The sequence below is a fragment of the Homalodisca vitripennis genome, chromosome 6 (assembly GCF_021130785.1).
Source record: "Homalodisca vitripennis isolate AUS2020 chromosome 6, UT_GWSS_2.1, whole genome shotgun sequence".
NCBI lineage: Eukaryota > Metazoa > Arthropoda > Insecta > Hemiptera > Cicadellidae > Homalodisca > Homalodisca vitripennis.
In genome coordinates, this window is record NC_060212.1 from 79,273,286 (window position 1) to 79,299,969 (window position 26,684).

The 26,684-nt window shown below is 32.0% G+C and overlaps 1 protein-coding gene across 1 annotated transcript in view; it reads right to left on the bottom strand.

Moving 5' to 3' along the window:
• Positions 1-3,554, bottom strand: part of LOC124365441 — a 91,579-nt gene extending 88,025 nt beyond the window's left edge. The window contains exons 1-3 of the mRNA XM_046821421.1: positions 3,298-3,554; positions 2,821-2,901; positions 685-2,727 (exon numbers count right to left, since the gene is read on the bottom strand). Coding sequence (XP_046677377.1) covers positions 685-2,727; positions 2,821-2,901; positions 3,298-3,411 — 2,238 coding nt within the window. The 5' untranslated portion in view covers positions 3,412-3,554. The remainder of the gene's footprint in view (positions 1-684; positions 2,728-2,820; positions 2,902-3,297) is intronic.
• Positions 3,555-26,684: the final 23,130 nt, after the last annotated feature.

Sequence of the window (26,684 nt, forward strand, 5' to 3'; positions counted from 1 at the left end):
ACGGTCAGGGAGCGAGCGGAACAAGACAGGGGTAGGGGGAGGTGAGGGCATGACCTTTGAGGGAACGGACAAAACTGCACTTTAGTGTCCAACCATCAGCTGATTGAGAGCCACCATACACCAACGAATTATAATAATGGAACGCGCTCTGGGCCGGAGAAACCGAGCCGAAATCCTGTGCTGCGTTCCGAGTTTGCAGGCGCTGGAAATGGGCAAGAACTCACTCAGCCCATACGGCAGGCATTATAGTAGTGATCTAACATCACTTTAAAACGCCTTCTAGACTTAATATTATTGTTAGATGCTACAATTGATTTATTATTACAAATGTTAGTAGCTGCTTTTTACAGTGGATTTTTATTTTTAGTTAAAAAAACTGATTTTTGTACAATATCAAAATAACTGAGATTTTTACTTTTATTTTTCTTACAAAGTCGGAAACGAATATTAAAGACATTAAAATATTTCGCAAATGAAAAAAACAACTTTTTTATTTACAGTATTTTATTTCAAAGTAAACTAGATAAAATTTACAAACATGACACACTTAATCTACGTGTTAGAAAATAAAATTATTTTGACCAATTTTTGCCTTATTCCTAAGTTGGATGTTTTTGTAATGTCAAAAGTTTTCTGTTTTGCTATGTGATGAGATATTATTTTAAAAAATAGTTTAGTCACAGTTTTAATTAAAAATAACTCGTGGCTTCCAGTGAATTCATCATTAGATAAATGCCCCTTGAAAACACTACCAGTAAACTGGTTACAAACTCTCGATGTCAGTACAGAAGTGGTCGCATTTGTTTCAGATAACTTGAGAAAATAACAATATTTAACAATTTTTAATACATCATCGCTTGATCTAATTAAGTTGCCCTTAGACTTAAAATCAATAAGTGAATGTGTTCTAGGATCAGAATCATTGGCATGGAGTACAGAACTACAATCGTTACATTTAATACATTTTTCAATACGTCTTACAATGACGCCACAAATATAGTATAAAATTTCATCCTTAAAACTAGAATTATCATAATTTTCCATAATATACATGGCACTCTCAATTTCATTATCCAAAGACAAATCCAAATCACACTTATCATGACCTAACCCAAGAAGGCCGAGTTGTGAATTAGGGTCAAATTCAAGGCAGTTGGCATTCTCAGAAGCTCTGACACTATTTCGGAACATCAGTTGTCTTACTGCCCAAGTAAACTGTTTAGTATTTGGATTATTATTGTTTCCACCCCTACTTCTGACACAGGAGAAAAATAATTCTAAATGGTCTTGACTAAACTTATAAGCTAACAAATACTTAAAATCATCTAAAACTAACAATCTGTCTCGTAAAATACAAAAACTCTTGATATTACTTAAAAAACCTAAAGCAAACGTTTTCCTTGCATGGTCCAACACCGATAGTTCTCCAATTTTAAGTTTGGACAAATAATTTTCTGCTCTTTTTAACATTTCGTCATCTTTTTCCTTGTTTTCTAATTTTATGGGACCCTTAAAGCCGCTTCCGAATGGATCTCTACTGTTCAAATAATCAAAAAGATTATCAATTATTCTTATGAATTCAACGGTTGGTAAACAGTTTATGAACTGTGGATGTTGTTTTACATACAAATATTCTAAAGCATCCGCTACACTGGAGCTTAGAGTCTGTGCTGCAACCTTCACATTCATTTTTCGGTTTTTGTAGAAAATATGTTTGTCTGATAATTTGTTACATATATTTAAACCCAGTTTTTTCTGTAAGTTGTTAAGTTCTTCTATATATTTAAAGCAAATCCTGCCTGACTCAGATTCTATAATTTTCATATCTGCTAGAGCATTTCGTGCAAGTTTTAACATGTGTGGAGGATCCAAAATAGCACAAATATAATAATTAATGGTATCAAGTTTAAAAAATGGTGTTTCAGGGAATTTACAACCTAAATGTTTTAAAGCACTGAGATTGGTGCTTGTGCCGTCAAAGGTCACACTTTGAACATTCACGCCCACTTCACTCAGTTTTAGTATAGCCACTTTAATTAGCTGCGACAGTAAAATTGATGAATTTTTATTTACAAAAAAGTATCCTATAACACATTTAAAATGGCCCCTCAATGAAACAATTTGAAAAACTAAAGCTTCTGTTGCAACTTCCTCTTCATTATCTACTTTAAATCCTCCAAGATCTACATATCCTACGTTTTTTCCCAACTGCTCGTCATATAATATCTGCTTCCTAATACTCATCGCATCGAATATTAAACTTACATTTCTTAAGTGATTATGTTCTTTTGCATTACGATTCAAATATATAAATACTTCTTCCAAAAACCCTGGGCTACAATTAAATTTTGAGATCCATTTCCTTAGTGTCGCAGGGTTTGGTAATATTAAGTGTGAAGCCCTGAGATATCTATAAGCTTTTGGTGAATAAAAGTAGATTGTCAGAGCAAACTCTTTAACCTTGTCTGAAAAACAATGTTTATTTTTACTTTTATCTTTGTTTTTAAGATTATTTACCAGTAACTCGAGGGGACACCCTGCAAAATTGTTTTCCAAAATATAAATTAATGAATCTGGGGCATTTAATTTATTTCGCAAAACTGAAATTAAACCTTTCATTGACTTTATTTTACAGTCTCTTCTATTTAATCTTTGCTGCAAAACTTTAACTTTCCGACGCAGGTGAACTTTGCTGGGAGATGGCAATCTGGATCGAATCCGTTTGACCTAAAATGAAAAAAAGTTATTCAATTAAATTACACTAGAGTTGTTTTTGTGTTTGGAGAAATATCCAATAAATGTCTATTTTTATCAACTTACCGGCGTTTGTTGAGCTGTTAATTCCTGAGTAGCCGGATTCGATGGTGATTGCGAATTGTCTTGTTCAACCGGCAGCGCAATCTGCAAAACAATACACTTAATAGTCTCTACAGTGAATAAAATTTACAAATAACAATCGTCCCGTAGCAATAAATCTGCGACCTCAGCACAATAATTTAAGTAGGACCGAGGGCCAATAATAATTTTGCCTCGGGAACTATCTAGTTTAATAATAAAATCAATAATTGAAATTTCACAAAAAATATAATTATAATCTGGCACTACTATTTTGTAATTAAACCATATTAAGAGCAACAGTCGTGTTAAATGAAGTTGAAATTCCTTTTACTACACAAATTCCACGTCGAACTTTAAAATGTAATTGATATATTTGTTTGAAGTTTACGGAATTACAAACATAATTAAACTCTGACGATAGTCTATTCACAGTAGCTCAATTGATAACGTTACACTTACCGATGATGATGAAGTAGACGTGCCAGCTTTACATTGCAGTTCAGCATTAGGTAGCTCAATGGATGCCTTCTTTCTGACAATAATCCTCCTTCGTTTCTCCAATGGCTGTTGCATATTAGATGGAAAAATTTTTGGAACTGCTTCACTTTTGAGACATTTTCTTAGTGTGCCAGGCAAAATCAAATGGTAATCATTTTCTGTAAAATGTTTACTGCATAAAACAGTATGTTTTGTTGGCTTAAAATTTTTTCTATTTGTCGCATTAATCCACTTTTTTAGTAAATTGTCATCTTTCAATGGAAAGCTAAAACAAACAAATTAACAAATAATAAAATACCAGTAGCCAAGATCCACATCCAAAGATCCAATAATTATAAAGTAGATTAGGTCAGTAGATATTGTTTTTAGCAATGATTTATAAGTTTATGCGTTTATAAGTGCTATAACGACCAACATTGATATCTTGGATCAATGCGAATGAAATAATTGAGTAATAAGCATGTTTTACTCAACTATACAATTATTGTTCATGATTAAAAAACGATAGCTTATTAATGTACTCACTAACAGTCTTACCGTAATTTAATTATTTGGGTAACCCAGTTAATAATTTGGCAATACAGAAAATAATATTGGTAAAAATTACTATTTTGGAAGTTGCAAATAAATATTGACATGTTTGATATAGTAAGAACTTACTTGTGAAAAGAAATGTGGCTGTCTTTAGTCCATCTGGACGTGCAGTTGTATGCACAGCAACTCTTCACCATGTCACGAAATAACAAACTTTAATAACATTGACAAATACAAGAAAAACAAACTAGTTGAGTTGCTCAGATCAGACGTCTTGACGGAATAAACAGGAAGAGTTGCCAACAATGAAAAATCACAACAATGATTTGTGTTTCGGCATGAAAAGGCGTGATGCCGTATCGTTCCGTTAATCGCCGCACAACTCGGTGAGTTGTTGCCCACTTTAAGCGCCTGCAAGTCCATGGATACACCAGTAATGCACAGCTGTGTGCGACCGGAAAACACAACATGTGGCTTATGGGCAGTGCGCGTTCCAGTAGTATAGTTCGTTGCCATACACTCACTGAATGGCAGCAGACGTTCATAGCGATGATACTTTGTTGCGAGGGCTCTGTGGTGTAATGGTAGCACATTCACCCGGCAAGTGAGAGATCCGGGTTCGAGTCCCGGCGGAGCAAGTACTTTTTGCGATTCAATGTTTATTGAAATAAATTAAATTCGGCTATTGCCATTTATACAAATTTAATGAATGTAAACAGAAGTCATTTGACAGGTATTTGGTCTTCCGATCATATGTTAGTTTGGTTATTTAAACACATATGTGAAAGAAACGGCCAAATACAAAATAATTGAATCGTAAAAAGTGAGGGCTCTGTGGTGTAATGGTAGCACATTCACCCGGCAAGTGAGAGATCCGGGTTCGAGTCCCGGCGGAGCAAGTACTTTTTGCGATTCAATGTTTATTGAAATAAATTAAATTCGGCTATTGCCATTTATACAAATTTAATGAATGTAAACAGAAGTCATTTGACAGGTATTTGGTCTTCCGATCATATGTTAGTTTGGTTATTTAAACACATATGTGAAAGAAACGGCCAAATACAAAATAATTGAATCGTAAAAAGTGAGGGCTCTGTGGTGTAATGGTAGCACATTCACCCGGCAAGTGAGAGATCCGGGTTCGAGTCCCGGCGGAGCAAGTACTTTTTGCGATTCAATGTTTATTGAAATAAATTAAATTCGGCTATTGCCATTTATACAAATTTAATGAATGTAAACAGAAGTCATTTGACAGGTATTTGGTCTTCCGATCATATGTTAGTTTGGTTATTTAAACACATATGTGAAAGAAACGGCCAAATACAAAATAATTGAATCGTAAAAAGTGAGGGCTCTGTGGTGTAATGGTAGCACATTCACCCGGCAAGTGAGAGATCCGGGTTCGAGTCCCGGCGGAGCAAGTACTTTTTGCGATTCAATGTTTATTGAAATAAATTAAATTCGGCTATTGCCATTTATACAAATTTAATGAATGTAAACAGAAGTCATTTGACAGGTATTTGGTCTTCCGATCATATGTTAGTTTGGTTATTTAAACACATATGTGAAAGAAACGGCCAAATACAAAATAATTGAATCGTAAAAAGTGAGGGCTCTGTGGTGTAATGGTAGCACATTCACCCGGCAAGTGAGAGATCCGGGTTCGAGTCCCGGCGGAGCAAGTACTTTTTGCGATTCAATGTTTATTGAAATAAATTAAATTCGGCTATTGCCATTTATACAAATTTAATGAATGTAAACAGAAGTCATTTGACAGGTATTTGGTCTTCCGATCATATGTTAGTTTGGTTATTTAAACACATATGTGAAAGAAACGGCCAAATACAAAATAATTGAATCGTAAAAAGTGAGGGCTCTGTGGTGTAATGGTAGCACATTCACCCGGCAAGTGAGAGATCCGGGTTCGAGTCCCGGCGGAGCAAGTACTTTTTGCGATTCAATGTTTATTGAAATAAATTAAATTCGGCTATTGCCATTTATACAAATTTAATGAATGTAAACAGAAGTCATTTGACAGGTATTTGGTCTTCCGATCATATGTTAGTTTGGTTATTTAAACACATATGTGAAAGAAACGGCCAAATACAAAATAATTGAATCGTAAAAAGTGAGGGCTCTGTGGTGTAATGGTAGCACATTCACCCGGCAAGTGAGAGATCCGGGTTCGAGTCCCGGCGGAGCAAGTACTTTTTGCGATTCAATGTTTATTGAAATAAATTAAATTCGGCTATTGCCATTTATACAAATTTAATGAATGTAAACAGAAGTCATTTGACAGGTATTTGGTCTTCCGATCATATGTTAGTTTGGTTATTTAAACACATATGTGAAAGAAACGGCCAAATACAAAATAATTGAATCGTAAAAAGTGAGGGCTCTGTGGTGTAATGGTAGCACATTCACCCGGCAAGTGAGAGATCCGGGTTCGAGTCCCGGCGGAGCAAGTACTTTTTGCGATTCAATGTTTATTGAAATAAATTAAATTCGGCTATTGCCATTTATACAAATTTAATGAATGTAAACAGAAGTCATTTGACAGGTATTTGGTCTTCCGATCATATGTTAGTTTGGTTATTTAAACACATATGTGAAAGAAACGGCCAAATACAAAATAATTGAATCGTAAAAAGTGAGGGCTCTGTGGTGTAATGGTAGCACATTCACCCGGCAAGTGAGAGATCCGGGTTCGAGTCCCGGCGGAGCAAGTACTTTTTGCGATTCAATGTTTATTGAAATAAATTAAATTCGGCTATTGCCATTTATACAAATTTAATGAATGTAAACAGAAGTCATTTGACAGGTATTTGGTCTTCCGATCATATGTTAGTTTGGTTATTTAAACACATATGTGAAAGAAACGGCCAAATACAAAATAATTGAATCGTAAAAAGTGAGGGCTCTGTGGTGTAATGGTAGCACATTCACCCGGCAAGTGAGAGATCCGGGTTCGAGTCCCGGCGGAGCAAGTACTTTTTGCGATTCAATGTTTATTGAAATAAATTAAATTCGGCTATTGCCATTTATACAAATTTAATGAATGTAAACAGAAGTCATTTGACAGGTATTTGGTCTTCCGATCATATGTTAGTTTGGTTATTTAAACACATATGTGAAAGAAACGGCCAAATACAAAATAATTGAATCGTAAAAAGTGAGGGCTCTGTGGTGTAATGGTAGCACATTCACCCGGCAAGTGAGAGATCCGGGTTCGAGTCCCGGCGGAGCAAGTACTTTTTGCGATTCAATGTTTATTGAAATAAATTAAATTCGGCTATTGCCATTTATACAAATTTAATGAATGTAAACAGAAGTCATTTGACAGGTATTTGGTCTTCCGATCATATGTTAGTTTGGTTATTTAAACACATATGTGAAAGAAACGGCCAAATACAAAATAATTGAATCGTAAAAAGTGAGGGCTCTGTGGTGTAATGGTAGCACATTCACCCGGCAAGTGAGAGATCCGGGTTCGAGTCCCGGCGGAGCAAGTACTTTTTGCGATTCAATGTTTATTGAAATAAATTAAATTCGGCTATTGCCATTTATACAAATTTAATGAATGTAAACAGAAGTCATTTGACAGGTATTTGGTCTTCCGATCATATGTTAGTTTGGTTATTTAAACACATATGTGAAAGAAACGGCCAAATACAAAATAATTGAATCGTAAAAAGTGAGGGCTCTGTGGTGTAATGGTAGCACATTCACCCGGCAAGTGAGAGATCCGGGTTCGAGTCCCGGCGGAGCAAGTACTTTTTGCGATTCAATGTTTATTGAAATAAATTAAATTCGGCTATTGCCATTTATACAAATTTAATGAATGTAAACAGAAGTCATTTGACAGGTATTTGGTCTTCCGATCATATGTTAGTTTGGTTATTTAAACACATATGTGAAAGAAACGGCCAAATACAAAATAATTGAATCGTAAAAAGTGAGGGCTCTGTGGTGTAATGGTAGCACATTCACCCGGCAAGTGAGAGATCCGGGTTCGAGTCCCGGCGGAGCAAGTACTTTTTGCGATTCAATGTTTATTGAAATAAATTAAATTCGGCTATTGCCATTTATACAAATTTAATGAATGTAAACAGAAGTCATTTGACAGGTATTTGGTCTTCCGATCATATGTTAGTTTGGTTATTTAAACACATATGTGAAAGAAACGGCCAAATACAAAATAATTGAATCGTAAAAAGTGAGGGCTCTGTGGTGTAATGGTAGCACATTCACCCGGCAAGTGAGAGATCCGGGTTCGAGTCCCGGCGGAGCAAGTACTTTTTGCGATTCAATGTTTATTGAAATAAATTAAATTCGGCTATTGCCATTTATACAAATTTAATGAATGTAAACAGAAGTCATTTGACAGGTATTTGGTCTTCCGATCATATGTTAGTTTGGTTATTTAAACACATATGTGAAAGAAACGGCCAAATACAAAATAATTGAATCGTAAAAAGTGAGGGCTCTGTGGTGTAATGGTAGCACATTCACCCGGCAAGTGAGAGATCCGGGTTCGAGTCCCGGCGGAGCAAGTACTTTTTGCGATTCAATGTTTATTGAAATAAATTAAATTCGGCTATTGCCATTTATACAAATTTAATGAATGTAAACAGAAGTCATTTGACAGGTATTTGGTCTTCCGATCATATGTTAGTTTGGTTATTTAAACACATATGTGAAAGAAACGGCCAAATACAAAATAATTGAATCGTAAAAAGTGAGGGCTCTGTGGTGTAATGGTAGCACATTCACCCGGCAAGTGAGAGATCCGGGTTCGAGTCCCGGCGGAGCAAGTACTTTTTGCGATTCAATGTTTATTGAAATAAATTAAATTCGGCTATTGCCATTTATACAAATTTAATGAATGTAAACAGAAGTCATTTGACAGGTATTTGGTCTTCCGATCATATGTTAGTTTGGTTATTTAAACACATATGTGAAAGAAACGGCCAAAATACAAAATAATTGAATCGTAAAAAGTGAGGGCTCTGTGGTGTAATGGTAGCACATTCACCCGGCAAGTGAGAGATCCGGGTTCGAGTCCCGGCGGAGCAAGTACTTTTTGCGATTCAATGTTTATTGAAATAAATTAAATTCGGCTATTGCCATTTATACAAATTTAATGAATGTAAACAGAAGTCATTTGACAGGTATTTGGTCTTCCGATCATATGTTAGTTTGGTTATTTAAACACATATGTGAAAGAAACGGCCAAATACAAAATAATTGAATCGTAAAAAGTGAGGGCTCTGTGGTGTAATGGTAGCACATTCACCCGGCAAGTGAGAGATCCGGGTTCGAGTCCCGGCGGAGCAAGTACTTTTTGCGATTCAATGTTTATTGAAATAAATTAAATTCGGCTATTGCCATTTATACAAATTTAATGAATGTAAACAGAAGTCATTTGACAGGTATTTTGGTCTTCCGATCATATGTTAGTTTTGGTTATTTAAACACATATGTGAAAGAAACGGCCAAATACAAAATAATTGAATCGTAAAAAGTGAGGGCTCTGTGGTGTAATGGTAGCACATTCACCCGGCAAGTGAGAGATCCGGGTTCGAGTCCCGGCGGAGCAAGTACTTTTTGCGATTCAATGTTTATTGAAATAAATTAAATTCGGCTATTGCCATTTATACAAATTTAATGAATGTAAACAGAAGTCATTTGACAGGTATTTGGTCTTCCGATCATATGTTAGTTTGGTTATTTAAACACATATGTGAAAGAAACGGCCAAATACAAAATAATTGAATCGTAAAAAGTGAGGGCTCTGTGGTGTAATGGTAGCACATTCACCCGGCAAGTGAGAGATCCGGGTTCGAGTCCCGGCGGAGCAAGTACTTTTTGCGATTCAATGTTTATTGAAATAAATTAAATTCGGCTATTGCCATTTATACAAATTTAATGAATGTAAACAGAAGTCATTTGACAGGTATTTGGTCTTCCGATCATATGTTAGTTTGGTTATTTAAACACATATGTGAAAGAAACGGCCAAATACAAAATAATTGAATCGTAAAAAGTGAGGGCTCTGTGGTGTAATGGTAGCACATTCACCCGGCAAGTGAGAGATCCGGGTTCGAGTCCCGGCGGAGCAAGTACTTTTTGCGATTCAATGTTTATTGAAATAAATTAAATTCGGCTATTGCCATTTATACAAATTTAATGAATGTAAACAGAAGTCATTTGACAGGTATTTGGTCTTCCGATCATATGTTAGTTTGGTTATTTAAACACATATGTGAAAGAAACGGCCAAATACAAAATAATTGAATCGTAAAAAGTGAGGGCTCTGTGGTGTAATGGTAGCACATTCACCCGGCAAGTGAGAGATCCGGGTTCGAGTCCCGGCGGAGCAAGTACTTTTTGCGATTCAATGTTTATTGAAATAAATTAAATTCGGCTATTGCCATTTATACAAATTTAATGAATGTAAACAGAAGTCATTTGACAGGTATTTGGTCTTCCGATCATATGTTAGTTTGGTTATTTAAACACATATGTGAAAGAAACGGCCAAATACAAAATAATTGAATCGTAAAAAGTGAGGGCTCTGTGGTGTAATGGTAGCACATTCACCCGGCAAGTGAGAGATCCGGGTTCGAGTCCCGGCGGAGCAAGTACTTTTTGCGATTCAATGTTTATTGAAATAAATTAAATTCGGCTATTGCCATTTATACAAATTTAATGAATGTAAACAGAAGTCATTTGACAGGTATTTGGTCTTCCGATCATATGTTAGTTTGGTTATTTAAACACATATGTGAAAGAAACGGCCAAATACAAAATAATTGAATCGTAAAAAGTGAGGGCTCTGTGGTGTAATGGTAGCACATTCACCCGGCAAGTGAGAGATCCGGGTTCGAGTCCCGGCGGAGCAAGTACTTTTTGCGATTCAATGTTTATTGAAATAAATTAAATTCGGCTATTGCCATTTATACAAATTTAATGAATGTAAACAGAAGTCATTTGACAGGTATTTGGTCTTCCGATCATATGTTAGTTTGGTTATTTAAACACATATGTGAAAGAAACGGCCAAATACAAAATAATTGAATCGTAAAAAGTGAGGGCTCTGTGGTGTAATGGTAGCACATTCACCCGGCAAGTGAGAGATCCGGGTTCGAGTCCCGGCGGAGCAAGTACTTTTTGCGATTCAATGTTTATTGAAATAAATTATATATATATATATATATATATATATATATATATATATATATATATATATATATATATTTATTTATTTATTTATTTATATTCCAGCCCACAAATGTAATTGTAGGGTGTATGGGTCGTGGATTAATCATTTAACACTATGAAAAGTGTTTAACTTTAATTTCCTTCTTGTACACAGGGGGGACTAAAATTTCAATAATTCACTGTTTTATATTTTTGGCTTATTTATAACTTATTAGAAATTTAATTAATTACAAATTTTACCCTAATTTATTAAATAAATACTCTTCCTACAAATATGTTATGGTTGTCTCGTGTCAGTGCATTTATAATAGTTATTATTAGATCCAATATCGTATAATTCAAACCCGTTAAATAAAGAAACTCATAAGTTATGACTTTTATTAAATCTAATATTAGCTCAGTTTAATAAAACATTTTAACGGAAGTTTGCTTTACCTTGGATCGTTGAAAAACGGTCCCATATTACATAATTTCGTGACGTTTTCTAACATTACTTCGCCTGAATTCCTCTTTTTACCTAAGTTCTGAGTAACTACTTAATTATTTTATATCTTTTTTCAAACTGTCTCTCCATTACGTTCTTTAACTTAAGTAATTATAATTCCTACGTTTATCTAGCTTTGAAATATTTCTGCCCAAAAATTATGCTATTTACCTAACCTTATTATTAATGTCTTCGAAATGTTTTCCGTTCTTTCAAAACAGGTTTACAACTTCGAACAGAACTTATAATATTTTCTCCTTTACTAACAATATCAGCCCTGATTTGTTGCAATATGTCCTCTCTGGAGTCATTGGTACCTAAAACCAGTACTCTAACCTTCCCTATAACTAGTAGTCCATGCTCGTTAAATTCCGGGATCTTATTGGTAGTTGTCTGGTTCTGATAAAACTCATATTGTGTTGTCTAAGTGCATTATAATTTGTGAAAGTAAATTTTAAGTATTATGATAATTTTGTAAGAAGTAATAAATTTGATATTCGGCATAGTCCTCTTTAATTTGGCTGGATAGAGAAAGAAACATTTATTTTAATGTTTTACCATGATATCTAAATGAGAATTCCAGAAATGAGGAAATAAGCGACTAAATCTAAAATGTTGGTCATGCACTTGCATAATAAGCAAAACTTTTAACTACGTATACCACAAACTAATATTGTTTTCCATAACTTATTGTACAACAGTTTGAGATCTACAACTGGAGTAATATTATTTAACTATTTATGTTGTGTTTAGTTAATTTTTGTTTTATAGAAAGATTCCTAAGAAAATTATTTTTATTTACTTATTTTTTGTTTTGTAACATGGTTACCGATAAAACCAACATTCAACAATTTGCTAATAAATATATCTAATTAAGGAGCGGTGTGAAATATGTTGTGTGAAATACTGAGTTTCGTATTTGGGTAGCGACTAAAATGGGTTTAATTCACTCTGGCCGACATGGGCTGTTGCTGAAGTCTATTAAAAATTATATCCAGAGCTATGTGTATAACTAAATCTTTTTAAAATGACAAATATCAGGAAACCGGGCATAGCTTGGAATCTCTTCCGATTAATAATATTTTTCGATTCATTGTATGATATACTAATTGTAAGCAAACGATAAAACTACATATGCAATGGCAATTTATTTTTCTGTCATATTCTGTCTTAAAGGACGCTAGAGAAAAAGGTATGTTTATGTTTTTTTTTTAATTTTTTTATGAAACTTTTCAATATGAGTGACGGGTTAAAAAAGACGTAATAATTTATTTGAAAGTTTTAGTTGCTCCATTAAAATTCCTTTTTCGCATACAGCAGTTACCAAAAGGACTTCTATTTAGCGAATAGAAACCCGTTTTCAGGGAAATGTAATACGCGTTGAGCCGCACGCTTCCGCTAATAATGCAGACCTTCCTCTTGTTGTTCGTCATTTTTAGTAGTTAAACTCTGTAAAGGACGCTGGTGCAAATCTTACAGGTATCGCTCTTGTTCGTTATTTTCAGTAAATACACGTTATGCCCCATTCTCTTGTAAATCATGGGACCTTTCGAATTATATGAAATAGGTAAATAGATTTAATTTTAAAAGAAGTAACATTATTCATCAACTAATATTACAAACGGAATTTCCTTTCGGTTTAAACCTTCTTTAATTAGCGTAATACTCTTGTTATGATTAGTCATATTTAATGTACCAGATGTAATTTACTATAAAAATCACTCCTAAATCGATAATAGTTTTGTATTTATCAGATTAGAGATAAAGTGAGTTCCAGTAAAAAACCTATAAATCATGAGTTTTTAAATATATAATTTTTATATTTACGAGATCTATGCTCTGTCTACAATATTTTTCTCAACTTATTCCAATCAACAAAACATAATAGAAATCCTTTTATCATTTAGTAAATTTGACAATATTATTGGAGGCTAAGACTGATTATTGAAACAATACGCAAACCAAACAAGTTAACTTTGTAATATGCGTTTATAATGTTATATGCTTAATCCTCACTACATTCTACTATCACGAAATGGTTTATTGTGCAGTTTATTGTTCATAATATGGTCAAAAGCAAACAATTTTATGGGAATGAAAATACACTCAAGACCGTGAACTTAGTCACAATAAACTGGATTTTTAAAATGTATTATTAACAACTCAGTTTAGGTATTTCCAATAAACATTTAAACTTAGGCTATCCACTTAAAATAATATAAATTTGTAAGCAAAGAAAGTAATAGTTCTATTATTAATATTCGTAACTTGTTTAAAGTCATAATAAGACTAATATTACGTGTGGAAAATGCCCATTGGTTAATGTCTGCATATATTGAAAATAGTGATGAATATTTTACACAAAAAGGATGAGAATTTAAAATTCTTACGATATTATAAAATGATCAGATTACTTTCCGAGATTTATTGGAAGAGGTTCTTTTGGCTCTCACTATAACCTCTGCTTGGTTCACTGGGCACAAGATTCTTATTTTAGCCTCCCATTTTTGTATTCAGTTAATTTTCCATTGTGTGCCATATATTGGTGTTTCACCAAGTCTTAACTTACAGTACAGTACAGTACTTACATTATTCTTGCCAGTGAAAAGGTACGACTACTTTAAATGTTGTTTTCAATTTAAAAACGTGAAAATATTAGAATATTTTATTAAAACAGTTACTTGTATATATTATATTATATTTTATATTGTATCAAGTGCTGAAATTAAAGTTAAAATATGAAACATAAATTTGATAGTTGATGTCAATAGGACTAAAAAATTGATATTATTTATATTTCCTCCATGCTAATATGAACGTTGGTAAGTGAGGGTGATATATCAAGTTTTGCTGGCAGTTGCCGAAGTAACAAAAATTTAGGGTTGTTGTTAATCTCTTATACAAAATGTTCCTGTTTAAAATAGGAAAGAATAGGAAGCAATTTTCTTTCGCGTGTGTGTCTTATAAAACTGTTTTCACATTTATTATTTTACATAGCATACTATATATATATTGTTACACATAAATTATGTCATTTCGGAGTATGTGTACATATTTGCTTGCTTTGTATGAATATGTTTAACACTACACTTTTGCTCACAGAATAGTTAATCGCAATTAATCTATTCTCCCTTTAGAGTTTCTTTTAGAAAGTTTGCAGCTTTTTGCTGTTTGTTACTGGTTAGGCACAAACAATGTTGAATCTATTAATCCTCTTTGTACATAAGACCTCACACGAAATTTCTTGTGATAACAAAGCACAATTTCCTTCACAAAAGAGATTTAATTCATCATGTACATTAGGACAACAATTGCTGTTATTTAATTTAATTTATGTCATTATTCTAATTAGTGTAATTATATGAGTATTTATTCAAATAATCTGCTGATCTCACGCACATTCCTTTTTAATTTTAACTGCCCAATGAAGGAGGTAAAAGCTTGGGTAGTCATAAGTTGAGGCAGAAATTCATCCTCTGTCAACTGTTTCATCAGCCAAACAAACCCATTATCTAATTCATAAATTAGTAATTCAGTAATTTTGTAATTTTTAAGTAAAATTACAAGTAATAAATAAATTAACATTGATTTTATTTCCTATATGTACTATGCATTTGCAATATTTTAAATTTTTAAGGACACATGATGGTATACCATGCATTCTAGTTTGTAATGAATAACAATATACAGAATATTAGATAGAAATGTAGCGTAAGTGTTATCAGCGTAGGAGTCAGTAACATTTCATCGGTCTTTCGATGTGATTTATAACCAGATTAATATTAGCGTTTACTCAGCACCAAAAGTTTCTAAATATTCTATTTTTTATTATTTAATAGCTGTTTAAGTATTTTGCAGAGATACTGGTGCAAATTTATTATAGTAACTAGGAAATTTCTCACTATATTTTTGAAATTATTTATCTCACCTTCGCTAACTGTACATTGATTTCCAATTCTCTCTTTTTGGGTATCAGATATCTATTTTCATCTTAATCATCAGATAATATAATTTGTTACTGAAAGATTAAATGAATCCATTTTAAATGATTGTTTGTATCCCTACTGATTTAATGAATATTGATGCCAGAAGTTGGAAAAAAGGAGCATTGATTTCTTAAAACAAAAACGTGAAATTTTGTAGTAAAAACTGTAAAATAATTTGATTTTTATCGGTCTATAGATGCTGCTATAAGTTATTTAAATATCAGTAGTAGGCTAAGTACTATAATTTCTATGCTGACAGTGCATTTAGGTTAAATATTCCTGCCCATTATTCATATAATTATCACTTATACATTTATTTTGAAAATATCAGGTATTATAGGAAAAACTGGGTAGTCTTTACTTGTCATTTTCATACTAATCCTTCTGAAAAACAGAAAAAACACATTTTAATCAAAGCAAAATAGAAAATTGCACTAGCGTTCTTATCATTTGGATCAAACTTACTGTTTGAATGAATAAATTATGTGGAACTGGGGATGAACAGGAAAGTTGAAAAGAGAGTTCGTGTGCTGGTTTATAACTGCATAACTGCATTCCTGGTATACCAGTAGACGGTCTGGAAAATATATATAAGAATAATGTAGTTTAAACCATTCATGTGCTTGTTAGCAGAAATCCAAATAACAAAGGAAAATAAAGGTATTGATATTTAAAAAGCATAATTATTTAATTTTTAACACAAGTGCAAACCAGGTAGTCCGATAGGTCTCTACAACGATATTGACCTTCTATTTCCTTTTAAAACGTCCAAAACCAAGTTTCGCAAAGATAAGTTAAGTATATTGCAGACGTAATCGTGAAGTTCCATAAATTTAAAGTTGCTTGTTCACACATTGCAACAGATGCAGTAGACGTCTGCCAAGTGAACTGTACACTTTTTTAATATCACGTTTCATTAAAGAACTAACTCTAGATATTGATAGACAAACATGAGTAGACCTACTAATCATAACAGGATTTGAATACCTAACCGTACATCGGCATGGTAACGTATCGACGTTCACAGTGGAACATGTCAAAGCAAGGGGCGTAGTTCTGTGTAAGTTGCGAGAGCTGTGTGTACAGTTACATGTTTGGGTGGGACCACAAACGTCCTTTACATTACTCTATCTGGGACTTTACTGTTATTGAGGGCCTTGTGAAGGTACTGTGAGCTATGTATGTTTTAATTATCAACAAATGCTTTCCTTATAATACATATTTAGGTATGAGTAATGGAAATAAATATATTAAAATTAACATACAATATAATAAAAGCGTTTGCTGAGTATTAGTAAACACATTTACATCTGCCTGTCAGTTTAACTGTTTTTACACAAAAACGAATTAACCTATAAATTTGAAAATTTTCATTCAGATTGATTTATATATTGCTAAAACCGTGGACGATAATAGTGCATGTCTATGAATGAGATTTGACTGAGCGTTAGAAGAAAATATTAAAAGAGGTTTGTGCATAAGTATGATGCCAACAAGAAAACGAAAACACTTATAAATATTAAAAGCATACATTTATTACAATAAATGATTCAATCCAAGCTCTAACATTACTGTATTTAAAAATTTACCAAATTTACAGGAAAGGTTACAGCAGTATTTATCTATGTTTTATTTTTTACTACATTACAAGTGTAATTTTTCTTGCATAATTCAATATTGTACCAAATGTAACATTTTACGCAACACCGCGTATTTTATAACGAACTAAAAAACCAACTCTAGCTGCAAAATTCATACTAAAAATTGTTTATTCTTAATAAACTTTGAACATATTTATTAGAGGCTAAATTATATAAGGTTTTAAAGAATCATAAGGTTTTTTATACTAAACTAAAATGTTATTTTTAATACGATAAGTTTTCATACGGTAATTTTTATCAGAATACAGATCCAGATTAGTATAAATATTTTGATATGATTAATAAATTGCAGTGGAGATTAAAATTTGAACGAAAGTGATGGCTTCCACTACAAAAAGTGAGATTTTTACCCTTAATTCTTGCATTTTTTCAATATCACTATGTCCTTCAATATTTTACTTATATAACCCCTTCTTTCATATTCTTGTCAGTTAACTGGAGATAATTAAAGCCTTCTTATTGTGATCCTTTTATTGGAACTAGAAGAAGATAAATGTATCTTTAATGGTAATGTTAAAGTAATATAATGTACATTAACAGTTATAAATAATACGATGTTCTGATCTAGTTTAACCTAATTATTTTATATATACATTCACACCCACACATACACGCGCGCGCGCGTGTGTGTGTGTACATTATATATTCTTAATAGGCAAAATATTAAATATTTAATAAATATTGTTATAAACAGTATAGATACGAATTAATTACGTTGAATAATTTTTATATCAATAAATTATATAGTCAAATAAGTATCATAAAATGTTTTGCCATTTTTTATCTTCAACTTTTTAAAAATAGCTATCAATATGATTCAACATAAATGTCAACTATATGAGTTAAACAGAATCAAATTTTAGACTCTCGTCAAAAGGCAAACTTCTTCTATACGTTATGGCAGTCTTTCACTTGCTTACACTTCACATATCTTATATAAAGGCCATTTAAACTGTTTTTTCCCGTCCTAATGTTTTATGTTATGATTTCCTACATATATAAACTAAAAATACTCATCGTTATAATTAATACTATTTAATACATATACAATTCCATTTTAAAATAATATTAAGACTACAATTTTACCCCGCATTAGTCATTAAACTTCATTCTTTGAATTGGCTTACTTAAAGGTTATTTATTTTAAGTAACAGTTAACTGATTTATATAGTAATTAAAACAAAGCATTGATATAAAGTACCATATACAAAAGAGAAGATCATTTGTCTAACGGTTTGAATTCTTCTCCACTAAGTGAGAGGTCATGGTTGGAGCCCTGAAAGAGCAAGCAGTTTTATAGTTTGACTTTTTCATTTAATATTCAGAATATTACAGGTTACTGAATTATTATAGGGGAGGAGTACGCAAAATACACTAGTTACAAAACAAACTTATATAAGTAAAGTAGCATGCACAATTTTCATTCTATATCTCACTTTATATTCCAGATGTCCCGCGGAAAGATAGGCGGTGGGGCATCAAATATATATATAAATCATGAAAAACCATTCAGCAGGATTATGTATGTGCCATCATAAAAGTAGTACATTCTTTTTCATGTAGTAATTAAATGTCATGCCAAATTAAAAAGGCTACAGATGAATTCTTTATAATTATATATTATAATTATACTTGCCTTCGTATTTATTTTTATCATATTAGCTGTCAGTGCAGTGTTAAAATAATAAATATTTTTTAATTGAGGAAAGAATACTAAAGTTAAGATTGTGATGACATAAAATTTCTGACTTTTGAACCTGTTATTACACGTATTTTCCTTTCAATGTGTAAGCAAAGATTAGTTGCTAATATGTCACATTTTGAAAGCTCGTATGACATCGATAACCTTGTGTGAAAGATATCTATACAATTATATTTTCCTTAACATCGCAGTGCAAATTTTATATACCTCAGATAATCATTAATGAAATCTTTATTTAATACGATTTCAAAATTTCGTTATACACTACATAATACGATTGTCATATTATTATTCGTTATACACTAACATGATAATATAAAAACGTTTTTAGTGATTTTGATTGATATAAATTCGTTATTAAATGTTCTGTAACGTATTATTTTCACACAAAATGCTTGATAATTCTGAGGTGTTCGCTTAATATACCTATAATGAACACGTAAATAGTATACTTTATTCATTAAAATATAGCTGACGATCAGAGACAATTAAACTTTTAATGGCAAGCATGTAAATTATTTTTCAACTGATCACTATTATAAGAGGGACAACAAGGGAGCATTATTAGGCCTATAGCGAACAATCTTGACTCCAGTTCAGTAAAGATATTGCTGTTGAACGAATTGAGATCTGATATTCATGTAAGAACATATTACAAAAAACTACAGATTGAGGACTTCAGTTGCAGTTTAACTCCTACATTTCTATTGTTTGAGATTCTCATACATCTTGCTTATAAAGGTGGTTTTAGTTTGTGTATATACATACACACAGAGGATTCACAAACGGGTCTCACAAACTTCCTTGGATGATAATACTCATAATTTCAAAAGGTCAGAGAAACATAGGACAAAATGTTTCGTTTAGCCGCTGGCCACTATTTTATATTTTTCCTAAAAAATATTATTTTTTTAACTAGTTAAGTTAAAGAGTCTAAATGTAGCGCGTAATTTTGAATCGATAAGGGGAGATTAAAAAATTACATAACCTCATTAATATGTTGATATTGTTATTACACACATTATCCATTTAATCTTTACTTTAACAATTCTATTATGCTTTCCAAAATCATTTCATTGCTCGTACAATTTGGAATACACGTCATATCTACAACACTAATCAATCCGGTCTTAAAAATTAAATACACAAAGTAAACAAACCCAGCGTAATGAAAATTAGTCATATTATTTATGAAAAGACATCACAATAAAGGATGAAACACAATTCAGCAGAAATTGCCTAGGCGATATTGTAGCAACATCGTAACTTTTATGAGAGATATTAAAACCACATCCGTAACATTTAATGATACCTTAAGAGCCATGAACGGGAATGTATTATGTTGTGCCGGAAATGTACTGTAGAAAAATGGAACATAAACTGTAATACTGAACTGGCTTAGGCATGGCTTTAAACGCTGATAGCGCCTAGCAAAATAATATTTAAAACTAATCCTATTTAATCTCAATTAATAGCCTTGTATTACTAATAATGTTACAATATTACTACTTTTATAGCAGAGGTTACATTACATTTATCTCATGCACCAATAACGTGACAGATATGGAAGGGGCATCATATTCTGCTGTGCCCCAAATGTATTGTAGCTATAGTTAACAATTAAGAATAAAGTTATTACTAATCAGGTCAAGGAATGGCTGTTCAAAACTGACGTCTTCTGACATCGTGAAACTTTTAGTTTATTTTACTGTAGTTTTTTTATCAACAGAAAAACAATTACAGCCTCTAAATTTGAAGACATATGTTATGTAATATGGTTTTGAAGTAAATTCAAAATTACAAATGATAGAATTTCTTCTAGTAAATAACATTTTACATAAAAGAGTGTCTAGATTATTACAGTTTAAAGTCTATGATTCAAGTAGACGCACTTATAGCATATAATTTGTTCATTATAAATGTAATAAAAGTCAAAGTACAACGTGACCCATTAAAATACAAATTTACGTGCTAAATTTTAATCATATTAAACTTACATGAAATGGTGAGCACTCGAAATACTTGCATGTTTGTTATAGAATACACTAGTACACCGATTGTTGATTTTGGTATAAACTAAATAATGAAGAGTAGTATTATTAAACATACAAAAAGGTTAGAATGAAAGTTTCTTCATAAGTTACGTAACAAAAATTTTGATTTTGTATTTACTCCGACACTCTTAATCTCAGAAATATCCCAACTTCACCTTAGCAGTTCCAGAAAACGTCCATTCTTTTACCAATTTAAAACACGTTTTAGATTTGTATTCGCTCTAATGGTATGGGCAGAACTTTTGAATTTAGTGTAGAGATGGTATGGATTGAAGGTTATAGTTATAAAATTTGCTAAGTGAATCAGATTTTTTGTTAAATAACGGTCAGTAGCTTAGTTAAATAATATTCCTTAAAACTGATACTATCGAACTCTCCTTCCAACAGGATGGAGCCACTAATTGTTAGAATACATGGAATCGAGTCTAATAGTCGTATTAAGAGAAAAATATATTAACTCTTCTTGTTTAAAACAATAATAGTTGATAAATACGTAATTAGGATACACTCAATATGATTGAAATTTTGTTAAGTAAAGATCAAACACTATACGACAAAACAAAACTTTTCATAATTGCAGTTACGTACCTGTTATATCCATGCAATCAATGTAAATATTTCTAATTAGATGGTAAAATGTGTTGGTATGATGAGGAAATGACGGTGGGATGTCCGCTACCACCCATTTTCGCCAGTGTTCTTTGGAAGAATTGTTATTAATCTAAGTTGAACGAGGACCTGTGGTGGAGATACGTAGATGACACTATCGTCGTACTCACTGATGGAAACACTGAAATAAAGATGAAACATGGAGGTAGAAGTTCGAAAAACATATATACCTCGATATGTGTGTCTGTTGTAATATAAAGGACGTCACGATAATTTAAACCTTACAACACTTTAGGTATAAAAATGTTATAATACTCAAAGCTCGGGTAGAGTTTCTGAGTTTCTCTGCATATATTGATTGTTACAGCTCCCACAGGTTGGCATAATAAAGCTTTAAAATCAGAATGGTAAATAATCAAATATTTGTTTTAAAATTTTAGCGTGATGACTTTAGTAATAAATAGTATTTTTAACGCACGCGTGAAAATGTCAGTAACATTGTTAAGCTACAATCTTGCAGATCCAGGCATCAGGACCATATATATATATATATATATATATATATATATATATATATATATATTATATATATATATATATGGTCACGAACCAAGGTTGGGTTGGAACGGAATAGTCCGTGTGTGTAACCACCGTATGCTGTAGTATAACGATTCGCAGCTGGTGCAATACAGTTTTTTGTGGTGAGAGAGGCCGGTGGGTAGAGGACGTTAGGAATGCATCCCCTTCCACAAACACTGCAAACGGTATGCCCTTACGTGATTTTTATATAAAATCATTCTAAGTACAATAAATAAAAGCTCTTACAATTCATTTTGAACTTAAATATAACATTGCTACGATTTACAGGTGGTTTGACGTTAATTATAAAATTAATTTCAATTGTGACAGCAATAAAGATGTATAAATAAGTACCCACGTATTTACCGTTGCCATGGATTTTAGCACTTGTACTATGAGTAGACTCTACAGATTCTAATTTTCTAGCACCTGTAATTATATAATCATTGTAATTTTCATCCATTTGTGTTTAAATATTAAGACAATTACTTGCATATTTTTGCTAAAAAATTGTTAATTAATACTCATAAATTCGTACTGTTCCTTTTCATGTTTACAGTATTAAAGTTGAATATTAAATCATTAATAGTTAATTAGTGAAAATTATTAATTAAGAAAAGCACAGTTTTTACCAAAAGTATCAAACTTTTGTAATTTTCACTAAAGCGTGCAGTCTACTTTATTACTTATCAAATTGACTTCACGTCGATTTGTTTTTATTTATATGTACTAAAAATTTATTGGTAGAATTTTTATTCTTAAATATTTAATCTGGTGAGATTGTGTGAAACTAATATATAAACTTTTGAACACATTTTTTAAGTAACATAAATTTTAAAAAAATCACATATGTATGTTAAGATTAAAAAAGAAAGGAAATAGGTGGCTATGCTTTAGTATTTACTTAATGTAAAAGATATTGTGTCTACCAAATATCTTTTCATTAATATTGAAATTATAAATATATATTCATGTAAATACCTCCGATCGTCTAAAGCTTTACTTTCAGCATCAATGCAACGCAAGATAAATTCATGAAGCGGCCACAAGCGAAAAGTTTCACATACGTGTTCATGAATAGGTACGAGACTTAAAATGAACATCAAAGGTCCAAAAACTAAAACTTGTGCTAAATTTCCCTTCCAATTCTCAGTCACGCTTTCCACCTTCATATCAGTAGCAGACCTCTATCGCGTTAATATCAGTGATTTGAAAGTATACTGCTGGTTTAATTGATTCTGTATTATAGACTGGTATCGTTTAGGGACAATTGCATGGTGTTATAACTTTATTACTTTTACAAAGTAGTTGTTTCTAAAGACAGTTTTTTTTTAGAGAGAGAGAGATAGAGGCACGAAAATGCTTTTGCGCACACAGGTGGCCAGCCTGTAGTGTGGGACTCGTACTTACGTAGAATACCAACTAAAAACCTCCTCTACTCTTAGGATTCTAGCCTGCTTTTAAAGATTGGTAATAACTATAAATCTGTTATATTACTGTTATAACTGTTACATTTTATTTTTGTATCTGGCACAAGATAGTCACGAATGTGTCTAAATTTGGTTATATAACTACATGTGCGAGTACAATATAATCTATATGTAGTAGAACTCTAGAATGTTAAATTACATACACTACAATTTAAAAAAGACGAAAAAAATACTATAAACCTGTATTATCACTTATTTATAAAAAATAATTCAATATTTAATAAGAATCTACAGTATTCCATGACGTTAAGCAACGCCTATTGTTACTATGTATTTAATATATCACGTTTATGTTTATTTAGGAACTTTTATAATACTATTTATTTTTAATATAATATAATTTTATATAATGCATAATAACTAGTTGTTGTCCCCATTGCATAATATATAAACATGAGCTTTTCAATAGCTTAATAAACGCTTCTGAATATGAGTGATGATTACTGATATATATTCCTGAATCATATTAACCTTCAAATTAATTTGAATAATTTTGAGTAAAAGTTTTTTTTCTGAATTCGGAAAACGAACCAATTTTTACAGGTCCCAATGGCAGACACAAATGTTTCGACAACGTTGTATAATATGTGTATTGACAGTTATAACAATGTCAGTAACTATTTTGAACCGTATTGGAGGGATACATTCGGTACTAATCTTTTTGTGAAAGACTTTCAGAGTAACGTGAGGGAGTCTGATAAAAATGTTGAATCGGTTGTAGACATGTTTACTGTATTATTATTTTATAGTTAAGAGAATATAGTTACAAGTTAAAAAATTTTTGTTGGTTATTTTTAAAGTTTATAATGTGGAAAATTATTTCTGATCTAATCAACCATATTGAACATGACAATAACTTTGATTTTGTCTAATATTAAGAAACAATTTACATGCATTAGTTTCAAATTTATCGGTGGTTAAAAAAAGTTTCTTATTGCAAAATATATATTTTCGGTCTAAAATACAAACGGCACCAAAGTAGTGTTCATATATTTTTCCTCTCAATTAATATAAAAAATTGATTACTTGGGTTCATTAGAATATATATTTGTACCGTATTATGATTCGTAATGTAGTCCCGAATGTGATATATATAACATAAGTCTTTATTTTTAAGACACAAACTTTTCTTTTTGTCATCGCATTAAATCACGAAATACTGACCAAGTTGACAATCTAACACGCACAGTTCACTGAGTGAACTTACTGGTAAATTCGTTTGAATCGCGAAAACGACCAAACTAAACTTTGTAAAGGTTGTAGTGGTGATTTACCACGAGCGCCAACAGAAAACAAAAGAGTGTTAGTGTTATGGGTGAATATTCTGTACTGTAATTTGATAAGATGCGATGATAAAAAATAACATAAATTATAATTTTAGAGTTCAATAGTACACAAAATTAATTTAATGAGGTTATTATCGTTATGCATTCGAATTTTAAATTTGCTATTCTTTATTATTGTATATTTTCATTAAAGATGTTTTAATATTGTTAAATAATCTCTATTCACAATAAATTACATAAATCATATGTGAAACTGATGGTTAACGTTCAAAAGTAAGAAAAGTAAAGAATGTCTTATTTAACTAGGCGAAGTTAGGGCTAAGAAGCCCTCTCTAACACTTAACCTGGAAACACGTTCAGGAGTTTATTGTTTGAGAAATTGTTTTAAAACTTTACATGTCTTGTCTATTGTACATTGTTAAACTTTAAAAATATTTCAGTTAAGGAAAACAAGGGGCTCGTGAAAAACTGATGTGTAATTATCCACATTTAGCTATATACCGGGTGTCCCAAAAGTCCAACCCCCCTCCTTCTAACTTTTGAACGAAATTAAACAAACCAATATCTTTTGGGGGCTAGTTATATAAAGGCAAATGATGATTTTTGGCAACATGAGAACTTAGCCCCTAAACCCAAAATTGGGGGTTGCGGGGTCAAGTCAAACATTTTAAATGCAAACCCCCATCAAATGACTTTTGTATTAATTTTGATGTGTTGTTTTGTATTTGAATTAAGACTTAATTTCTGCCAAGTGTTTGTGAGCAAACGCTGCACAAAATTGAACAAAATCCTGAGTTTATGTCTAAAATATGTTTTAGTGACGAAGCCTCTTTAAATATACACGGAACAGTTATCCGCCACAATAGTCGATACTGGACAAACAAAAACCCACATTGGATGATTGAAAACCACACCCAACATTCTCATAAGTTAAGTGTCTGGGCAGGAATTTTAGAGAATTCTGTTGTAGAAATTTTTTTATTGATGGGAATTCCAACGGCCCTGCGTACATTGTTCCTGCTATATACAACATAACGCAAGGCATTTACGATCCTTTTTTCCAACAGGACGGCCCCCATCCTCAATAAGATATAAACGTTAGATCATTCTTGTACCAGGTGTTTCCTGAGAGATGGATAGGTCGACGGGGCGCTGTAGAGTGACCAGCTCACTCACCCGATCTTACTCCCCTAGACTTTTTCTTTGGGGAGTTTTGAAAATAAAAGTGTAAGAGAACAAAAATCAGAATCTTGATGAGTTAAGGATGCGGATTGAAAACGCTTGCCGACTTATCACACCAGAAATGTTGGAAAACGTAAGGCATTCAGTTGAATCAAGACTTTATTTTTGCCAAGAAGTAAATGGGGGCCATTTTGAGCATTTACTTTGAGCTTAAAAAAGGTTGAGGTAAGATATTAGGTTTAATTATGTTAAATTTAATTTTTCACTACTTAGTATTAAGAATAAGTTTGAACAGATAAGTTAAGAAAATAGTGTTTTTAGCGTAACTTTTCAATAAAAGTTTGACAGGCCGTTGTTTAGTACTGGATTGAGATAGAGACCTCTAGTCTGTGGCATTAATCTTCTTTTATAAAGCCCTTTAAAATGAAATATCACTTGATGGGGGTTTGCATTTAAAACTTTTGACTTGACCCCGCAACCCCCAATTTTGGGTTTAGGGGCTAAGTTCTCATGTTGCGCAAAAATCATAATTTGTCATTATATAACCACCCCCCAAA